The sequence below is a fragment of the Armigeres subalbatus genome, chromosome 1 (assembly GCF_024139115.2).
Source record: "Armigeres subalbatus isolate Guangzhou_Male chromosome 1, GZ_Asu_2, whole genome shotgun sequence".
Classification (NCBI taxonomy): domain Eukaryota; kingdom Metazoa; phylum Arthropoda; class Insecta; order Diptera; family Culicidae; genus Armigeres; species Armigeres subalbatus.
In genome coordinates, this window is record NC_085139.1 from 245,615,694 (window position 1) to 245,626,246 (window position 10,553).

The 10,553-nt window shown below is 40.3% G+C and overlaps 1 protein-coding gene across 1 annotated transcript; it reads left to right on the forward strand.

Moving 5' to 3' along the window:
- Positions 1-8,732: 8,732 nt before the first annotated feature.
- Positions 8,733-9,808, forward strand: LOC134212374 (cytochrome c oxidase subunit 7A, mitochondrial). The gene is made up of 3 exons (XM_062690155.1): positions 8,733-8,896; positions 9,038-9,154; positions 9,301-9,808. Exons 1-3 carry the CDS (start codon positions 8,885-8,887, stop codon positions 9,442-9,444), a joined length of 273 nt encoding a protein of 90 aa, XP_062546139.1. The 5' UTR covers positions 8,733-8,884; the 3' UTR covers positions 9,445-9,808.
- Positions 9,809-10,553: the final 745 nt, after the last annotated feature.

The following is a 10,553-nucleotide window of genomic DNA, read 5'->3' on the forward strand; positions in this document are numbered from 1 at the left end:
ACGGGATCAGCGGATCGAGCGAAGCTGTTGTACCTATCGATCGGAAAGAGTCTACAGGATATTATTAATGCAGCGAATCTCCAACCGAATTACCAGGATCCGAGATGCTACACTAACCTCGTCGCTGGGGTGAACAACTATTTCAAGTCCATGACCGACACAGCTTCGGAACATGAGGCGTTCCAGGCTATGCGACAAATGAAAAGCGAGTCAATAGTAACTTTTCACGCTAGGCTTACTCAGAAGGTCCGACTTTGCGGCTACAGCCCTGTTGATCAACTTCGTTTCGTCCTGGCGCAGCTGCTTAAAGGGATGCAAAACCGGGAGCTGGCATCCGCTGCGCGAACTTATGGACATGACGCAACTTATGTGGTACAGGCAGCCACTAGAGTTGAGGCATATGAATCTGGCGAGCAAAATACGGACAACAACGCTGATGTCTTGGCAATCAATCGGAAACGAGAACCAGAACGTAGTAACGAGAGAGAACCCTTTCGGAAGGTGCGGCATTTCGGGGAAAACAGAGATTTTGAGAAGATTAAATCGAGGGGAACGTTACAGGACCACCGTCAAGGCCAACGCACTCGCTGTTGGAGGTGCGGTTATCAGTACCACCGAAGAAATACGTGTCCTGCTGTGAATAAAACATGCAACACGTGCGGTCGCCTAGGACACTTCGCCACCACCTGTCGTAATAAACCCAGAAACTCCGGTATCAACCATGTAGATGAGAGACAACGAGACATTCCCCGCAAGCGCCTTCCACCTGGATGGAAGCAGGAGCTGAATGACGAGCAGGTATAACCAGTAACACATGATATGTGACCATTCAAGTTCACTGACCATCATTCCTATGATCTTATTTCGATAATAAAAAGCAGTTCCACACATTTTGCCTTCCTCATTTGATTGACTATTTTCCATATTATTTTGTTCTAGCAAATCAATACCGTTTCATCTATTAGCGATGCAATTGTACGTTGTCGTATTGGTTCGTCCAGCCCATGCAGTTTCCTTGTTGATTCAGGCGCTGACGTCAACGTCGTAGGTGGGAGTGATTGGCTACAATTGAGAGAGCAGTTTTTTGAAGGAACTGCTATATTGGAACCAATCGAAGAGATTGAGATCAGGGAGCTCCGAGCTTACGCAGTACGGACTCCAATGAAGGTGCGTTGTGCATTCAGGGCATGCGTAGAGGTCGTTGATGCGACTAAGCCAGTCGTAACAGCAGAGTTCCTTGTCGTTGATGAAGGTCGTCGATCTCTTCTCGGGCGACAAACTGCAAGCGAACTGAAACTGTTGAAGGTGGGACTTTCGGTGAACAGTTGCGAGGAAGCTACAGCCAATGAAATCTTTCCAAAAATGCCGGGTATAAGGATCAAGTTTAGTGTGGATGCATCCATCCCTCCTGAAAGGAACGCATACTACAACGTTCCGGCGGCGTTCCGAGAAGCAGCTAGGGCTCGTCTTGATGAAATGGAGTCTCGTGGTATAATCGAGCGTGTCACAAAAGCACCGGAATGGATAAGCGGCATGTCGGCGGTCCCTAAAGGGAAGAACGACTTCCGTTTGGTTGTCAACATGCGGGCACCGAACAAAGCAATCAAACGCGAATACTTCCGCATGCCGCTAATACAGGAAATGAAGGTGAAACTTCACGGAGCAAAGTTTTTCAGCAAGTTGGACCTTCGTAACGCCTACTACCACCTTGAGCTCTGTAAGGAATCACGAGATCTTACGACATTCCTTACAGAAAACGGCATGTATCGGTTCACCCGGCTAATGTTCGGTGTGAACTGCGCACCCGAAATTTTCCAGAGGGAAATGTGCCGTTTGCTGGAAGGGGTGGACAACAAAATCGTCTATATAGACGATGTTTTGATATTCGCCGATACGTTAGAGAAGCTAAGGACCACCACTGGAGAGGTACTGAGAATAATCAGAGCGAATAATCTTACCCTCAACGAAGAGAAATGTGAGTTTGATAAAGATTTCACTACATTCTTGGGACACGGCTTGGATGCACATGGATTCCATGTAGACGACGCAAAAGTGAAAGCAATCCGTCGTTTTCGACCGCCATCCACCGTGTCGGAACTCAAAAGCTTCCTTGGATTAGCCTCATATGTTAGCCCTTACATAAAGGATTTTGCGGATATATCAAGCCCTCTCTGGTCCGCCACAACCAACAAAAACTGGTGCTGGGGTCCTGAACAACTTGCAGCTTTCGAAACTGTGAAGGACCGAATCACACGTTGCACAACGACACTAGGGTACTTCGCCGAAAATGAAAATACTATCTTATACACGGATGCGTCACCCAAGGCCCTTGGTGCGGTACTTGTGCAGGAAAACTCAAGCAATCCACCCCGCATCATTAGTTTCGCGTCGAAAGCTCTCACGGACACTGAAAAGAGGTATGCGCAAAACCAGCGTGAGGCCCTGGCAACAGTGTGGGCCGTTGAACATTTTTCGTTCTTCTTGCTAGGACGGCATTTCACACTTAGAACCGACGCGCAGGGCGTTGCCTTTATTTTAAATCGATCACGTGAGAACACGAAAAGGGCCCTAACAAGAGCCGATGGGTGGGCTCTTCGCCTAAGTCCGTATAACTACGACGTGGAATTCATCCGTGGGCGCGACAACATCGCTGACCCATCATCACGGCTGTACATCGGCAGCGACGATGCTTTCGACGAACGACACAGTCCATGGGAAATAGCCGCACTGGAGGCCAATTCAGTTGGATTCCTAACGGTAAAAGAGCTCCAAGAAGAGACGGCTCTAGACCCCATACTTCAAGATGTTATCGATTCATTAGAGAGTGATGTATGGCGCAAGGAACTAAGACGGTACGAGAGCGTAGCTAAGGATCTGTCTTTTAACGAAGGAATTCTAGTTAAAAACGGCTGTGCTGTAGTTCCCAGTAGGCTACGGGACAAAACTCTTAACCTGGCTCATGATTGGCATCCAATGGCGGCCAAATTTAAGAGCATCCTGCTAGAGCGCGTGTGGTGGCCGGGCCTAGCCACTGATGCTGAAAGCCTGCCAAACCTGTGCAACAAACGGTCGACCGGAGAAGCCAACTCCCACGAAGAGAAACCTAGCCCCACTAGCTGTATGGGAAAGTATCGCTCTGGACTTCAACGGGCCGTATGCAAGGTTCGGAGGCATTTCAATATTGTTAATCGTTGATTATCGCTCCAGGTATTTTTTTTTTTAATTTTGCACTGTTTTTGATTTTTTTTACGTTTATGTTGATTCACTCGTAGGTTCCTAATTGCTCGCCCAGTCAAATCGACGAGTTTTGAACAGACAAAACTCGTATTGGAAGAAATATTTGCACGTGAAGGTTTCCCAAAAAGTATTCGGTCCGATAACGGACCGCCGTTCAATGGGGATGAGTATAGGACTTATTGTGCGGACCGTAGCATCGAAACCGTTTTCTCAACCCCTTTATTCCCGCAACAAAACGGCCTCGTAGAATGCTATATGAGGCTTGTGAATAAAGCGATGGCGTCCGCGGTCAGTAATCGTTCTTGTTTCAAGGAGGAGCTACAGGCGGCTGTGAACGCTCACAACTCTGCCGCTCATTCGGTAACCGGTTTCCCACCAGAGGAAGTAATGCTTGGCCGAAAAATAAAGCGTAGACTCCCGTTGTTACGCCACGAAAAAGTGGTATGTGATGAGGAACTTCTTAACCACAGAGACAAACTTGAAAAGCTCAAAGCCAAAGAACGCGAGGATACCAGAAGAGGAGCAAGGACATGCCGAGTAGGACCAGGCGATATGGTCATTATCGAACGACTAATCCGCGCTAAAGGGGATAGTAGATTTGACCCACAGCGATACACAGTTATCAAGGAGAATAATGGGAGTCTTGTCCTACAGACTGATAGCGGTCAAATCGTTAAGAGGCATGTAACTCAGGCAAAGAAGGTAGGACCTTGGCGAGCAACAAATTCCAAAAAAGTTGATGTTTCTCCTAATAGCGTGAAGGACAAACATATTCCAGCTACGGAGATACCAATTCGCCCGATCAGAACCATTAAACCTCCTTCCTACATGGAAGACTACGTTCGGTCACTTGAAGGTTAATAACAAAAACCAATTTCCTCTAACCGTTTTTCTCTTGCTAGAATTGCTAATATTGATGGTATAAAATCAGCATTAAACATATATGGAATAAAACATGATAAAACGTTGCAGTTCAATTTGACCTTTACGTATCTTCGATGTCACTTTCACCTCATCCTGGTGGGGCAGAAATGAATAGGAATACATATACTTACTTCATACCGTGGTTTACATCCCATGAAATTATAAACCATTAGCGATTGAACTCGACCGTAGTCCTCCGGTAAAACTGTTTTTTTCTCCTTATTTTTTCCTATAAACAGTGTTTGCTGAAGGACTAGGTTGATAAAACATTGAGAGATGGGAGCTTTCGTGCACACTGATGGGATAGATAGAGGGGTGAGATGTACTCTCTATGCAAAATCGAAATTTACAACTGGGTCGATAAATATTTGTAATCTTTCTTCTCGTACCTATCGCACTGTTATTCAATGGAATACCCCGTTTAAATGTCAAACCCATGTTGTAAACTGTTGTAAACCGTTGTAAACTCATTTGTAAACAAGTTCAGTCTTTGGCAGTGTTACATGAAAAGGCCTTTAGTGGAAACGAAACGATACACTGAATCGAAAATTATGTCGACTGGGATCGATCGAAGGAAATATTCCATGCGTAATTTTCCAAATGAGACTTATTTTACTGTTATGCGCAGCACTATAGATAGTAGAATCTATAGATGAGCGAAAGCATGGCTGAGTCGATTTTTTTGCCCGTGCACACGCGCATATGACGTCACAGCCCTTAACGTTTCCATTGAAATCGTGACGTCATGCTCGTTTGGAGACACGTTTGACAGTTCGTTTGGAGACAGAGGATTTATCTTCGCTTATCTATATATTCCACTATCTATACGCAGCACTTGTTAAATCTATACACATTAATTCGTATATGCTGATATTGGTCATTTGTAAGTAGCAAAACTACAAAATATATGTAGCCATGAAACGATAGTTATAAATTTTGAATAGAATTCTTCATTTTAAAGCGAAAGTCAAGGACAAAAGCGACGAGACATTGAAACAGAATGGTAATTCTACTTTATTGTGGAAGGGGGATGTGCGGTATTGATATGCCCCTGGAGAGGAGATGTAAGCCGTACAGTATAACCCGAGCATCAGTCTGCCTTTTGAGCATGAATGCGGAAGACAACTCTCACCTTTCTCTCGCTTCGCATCGCCGTGAAACTGTCGAGAGAAATACTCAGCCTCTTTTCCGTACGACCGTCATCGTGAGCAGACGTAGGCTAGCTAAGCAGCGCATCATCCCGATAACCTTGAAATCGGACCAGCGGAAACTACCACGGCAGATAGCGACATTTACAGTCTCCAAACGAACTGTCAAACGTGTCTCCAAACGAGCATGACGTGTCTCCAAACGAGCATATGTTTCAAGATCATAGATTTTGTTTGCCATTTATTTTTCAAAAAATATTAAACAATAGTTCCATTTTTTAGTGATTTATTAAGCATGATTTGAAATTGAATGATATTTAAATATTACATATTCTTCTAATATAGCTATTCGAATATATGAAATGAGCATCTTCCATGGCTTCTTCCGATTTGATCTTGGGCACTATTTGGTAAAATAAAAGTGCTTTTCAACTCAAAAGGGCGTTTTCAACTTATAAAAATCTCAAAAGCACTCAAAATGTTCACTAGCGCTACCTGCAGCCTACCTGTTCACCTACACTCAACTAAACTATATTATTAGATACATCATAAGACTCATCTTATGAAATGCGGGAAAATAATATTTTTCTATTTTCATTGAGTCTCTTATGATAATTAGTAGCCTATTATAAAATTCATTGATATCCCGCATAATTACAAACTGTACATGGATATTTTCCCGTACTGTCGACAACAGTATCCTTTACTGTTGACAACTGTAAATGAACAATCTCATATAAAGTTTTAACAGTTTGTGGTACGGTTATTTGACAAATAACAATATGTTGAATGGGTTGTTAAGTTATGTCACCATAAAAAATCGTCTGTTTTCGCGTGCAAAATTTTCGCTCAACAGTATGATAAAATGTTGACATATAATGCAGGAAATAAAGAACATTTTAGAGACAGCATGGTATATGTTGACATTTAGTGATGATGTCGAGCAGTTATGGTTGAATCGATCGAAAAGTATTCGATAACCGCAACGTAAACTGTGAAGCTATATCTTACATCGTAATAATGATTCTGACCATATAACATGTTGTTTTTTATTATGCGGGATATCTTATGAAGTTCACAGAAGCTATCTATAGAAAAAATAAATCATAAGAGTTGTCTTATGATTTTCATCATTACTCTTGATGTGAAAAACTCATAAGACAAATCTTATGAAATCAGAAGTCAACATGGCGGAATACGTAGTGGACGAATTAGTTCTCATCGCAGATTTATAGAGTGCGGACAAGTATTTTATAAGCAGACTTGCAAACAGCAGACTTATTGACCAACAACCACCAAGGATAATTTTAAATATCCTTTGTCTCTGTTTCCTCACGATGTCCAGATCGGTCTGCTATGAGCTATGTCGAATAGTCGGTTATTAAATGGATGATCAAAAATGTAAGTAAATGTATCTTCTTGTTAAAGTTTTATATATAAATCAGTTGAATCATAATTCACATATTACAGAACTTAGATGACGTCTGTATTATCAATAATACAAGAAATCTACAAGAATGCCGACGGTAATTCAACTCTTGAGTCTCCCATTTGGTGCGATGCAACCATCTCGACTAAATATCAATTAGATGGCTCCGGCGCGAGTCTTCAGCAGCAAATGTCGTTGATGAGTAAATAGTAAATATCATTTTACTGCCGCTTACCGCAAGTCGAGCACATCTGTATATGGACGCCATATACATATGTGCTCGAGTTGGGGTCTGCGGCACTTTAGGTTAGCTTATGTTCCATTTAACAAAATGAAATTGTACCAAAACGACCATTTGTACCAATTGTTTCAAGAGGAAAATAAAATATTATTATGTTGTAAAATGATTTGTGGCGATTTTTTTAGTATTCCCTTCTCTTTTGATCTCATGCGTGAGCACAACATATATAAAAATCGTACTTAAAATATCATGATCCTCATATGCAAGAATGTTTAACTTTCATAAGATTCACTGATGAATGTCTGTATGGGCTTTGGAAAACTTAATATTTTCATAAGACAACTTATGAAAACCATTCTCTGTTGAAGAACTCAAGTTCATAAGAAAATTGTAAAAAGTTTATAAGAAATTCTTATAGCAAAAAAACATAAGATATTCTTTTGATTATCAATAGTTTTCTTTATAGATAGTAGAATCTATAGATGAGCGAAAGCATGGCTGAGTCGATTTTTTTGCCCGTGCACACGCGCATATGACGTCACAGCCCTTAACGTTTTCATTGAAATCGTGACGTCATGCTCGTTTGGAGACACGTTTGACAGTTCGTTTGGAGACAGAGGATTTATCTTCGCTCATCTATGCAATATTCCACTATTTATAAAAGCACATTTTTCGGTACACTCAGGCAAATTGGCTATCGAATATCATAATACTGCCTTTTGGAAATTTGCCACAAGTTTTGAATTTGATATTCAAAAGGACTCATTATGAAATAAATTTTCATGGTCAATACAAAATATAACATTTTCTTAAGGCTTATTTATGAAATCACAATGAAGCATTATGAACGTTGTTCGCTGGATATTATTCAATCCATAACCCTACCTTATGAAATGCAGAAGTAGCATTTGCAGGCCATAACCACGCCTTATGGAATTCGTAATTTTAATAAAGCATCTTAATTAATTCATAATGCAGCTTTATGAAATTTTTATTGCATTTTACTGCAAACTAATCAATTCAAAATGCTGCATTATGAATTTCCTATCTGAGTATAATGAAAATTTTCTCTGATTTTAAGCATGTGCTTATTGTTTAAAATAAATTAAAAATTGAGTTCATTCATTGTTCATAACAGTTATGCATACATGTACAGTTTCAAAATCGCTTATGAGTTGTGTCGAGGTCATCGAGGAGGTATCAATAAAAAGCGGCATTGAACGCATTCCTAATGTCTACGATCTGTTAATTGCATGTTTTTGATTTGAAAAGGTTTCGATGCACATGCTGATGAAATTATTGATTCACCATTGAACACTTTTTATTTCACCGTTGAGACTGAGGAACACTTCAAAATTATTTTTATTTCTGTCCTCCTCAATGTAAATTCCAACCGCGCGACTTGAAAAAATTTACAATATGTCAGAATGTGATTCTCTTGACTGAAACGCATTTCTTCAAAATGAGCACGATGTCTTTCATAATATACTTTATGATTTCCTTCAAACCAGCTTTGAACGAAATTCCTTAATGTGTCTTATGAAATTTTTTATATGCAACGAATGAACGACATATGCCCAAAAATTAAATTTATAGAGCTCAAGATGAAAAGCATAAGGGACTTATGTTTCAACCGTTTACAACAATCTTGCGGATTCATAATTTTTGCCTTATGTATTTCGTATGTTCATTTGCCTGAGTGTACGTCACCCTATAATAATTTTGACGTTTTGGAATGTCACGCGTTTATTTTTTTCTGATTTTTTCTCCATTTTCAGCCAACTGCTCGAATTATCATTTTTCATATCGCATTCAGGTGGACCACGCAAGGTTGGACGCAATAAGTTTGCAAAACGAAATTTACGGATATTTTCCACGAAAAACCCGCTATTTGCATCAGTCATCATGAGCGCCCGGGTAAGTACTTGCTGGTGTGGTTTTGAATTCATGGCCCGATTACAGTCAGTGCCACGGACTCCTTCCGGACCGGTCGTCATCCCCTTAACCTTACATTACGTAATTTTGACTCACTTTAGTAATCGATATTATTCTCCGCAGAACGTTGCCCGTCTGGCCCTGCAGAGCACCCGCCAATTCTCCCGCTCCTCGGTTGCTTCATCCGGAGAAGTCGCCGAAGGCTACAAGCAGCTGAAACACGTCCAGGCCAAATTCCAGGTATGTGATTGAATGGCAAGCAGATAACATCCCGAGCAGAAAATTATTTAAACTAGGGTTTTTCAATAAGTTGAACAGCACTAAATGCACATTCCAATATTGCATGTCATCTGATAAGATTTAAACTACGTTCCTTTTTCTTCCAGAAACCCGATGGAAAGCCAGTATTCCTCAAGGGAGGCCCAGTAGATAAGGTTCTGTACTATACGACCATGGGTCTGTGTTTGGTCGGCATTGCGGGTATGGGTAAGGTCATCTTCGAGCTGAGCTTCCCCAAGAAGGAGGAATAAGCCCTTCTCGGATGTGATATTCAGTAAGTTCTAAAATTACGAGAGCACCAAAAATGCGAAACGAAAAAAGTAGTCAAAATTGTGTCAAAACCGGCATTTAGTTGCCCCCTTTCAAACGATGGATAACGACGTCGTGACTATTGAATTGGCATTTAGTAGAAGATTGGATCGATACGGGATTGTTTCGTGGGTGAGGGTCTTTCCTCGCCACGATTCGAATACAGAAAATTCCATTTTAAATGCAGTTTAATCTCCCCCCGTCCCTGATGATCAGTGTAAATCCTTGGAAAACGAATTGTGTATTTAACCCTGTGCATTTAAATCACAAATAATGGCGAATAAATGTTTGTTTTGAACAATGTGATTATGGTTTACGGTTGCTATTTATGAATCCGAAACAGATCCAAATTGGATGATCTTTGATTAACCTTTGGTATAAATGAGCGTAGTTAAAACTCAGGGGTTCTTCTTTTTATTGGCATTACATCTTACTTACTTACTTATGGATCCTAGGGTATGCGATAACACTCTTTTTCCTAACGAAACGAAACGAAACGAAATTTAAAATGTCTGTGTTAATTCGGATCGATTTCTTTCGAGACTTCGAAACGATACGAAATCAAGGTTCGTTTAATTCGAAATTTTTCGAAACGAAACGAATTTTTTTTTTCGCGGAATTTTTATTAAATTGGTTTTACATTATGTACGTATTTCTTTTTTTTTTTTTTTTTTTGTTAATTATCTAATACATGCATTCATCTCTTAGACTAGGTGTTCCGTGTTTTCTTAACACTATCATCCTTATTTGCTATGTTATATTTTTAGTTATTATTAATACATTTCAATTGCCTCTGGCAGTTAGAATTTTTCCTCTGGTTGAATTGAACCATGTAGGAATTACAATGTTTTCAACTTAAACTAAACTTAACCTATTTTATACTAAGGGTACAAGGAGTTAATCGTTGCAATAGAAGATTGCAACGATTTTTGTCTAAAATTGAAAATTATTTTGTTGGACATTTGTTGCAATGTCTCAATATTAGAAATTCTATGAAGTTCATTGGTACTATACCACGGAGGCAACTTCAGAATCATTTTCAGAATTTTAT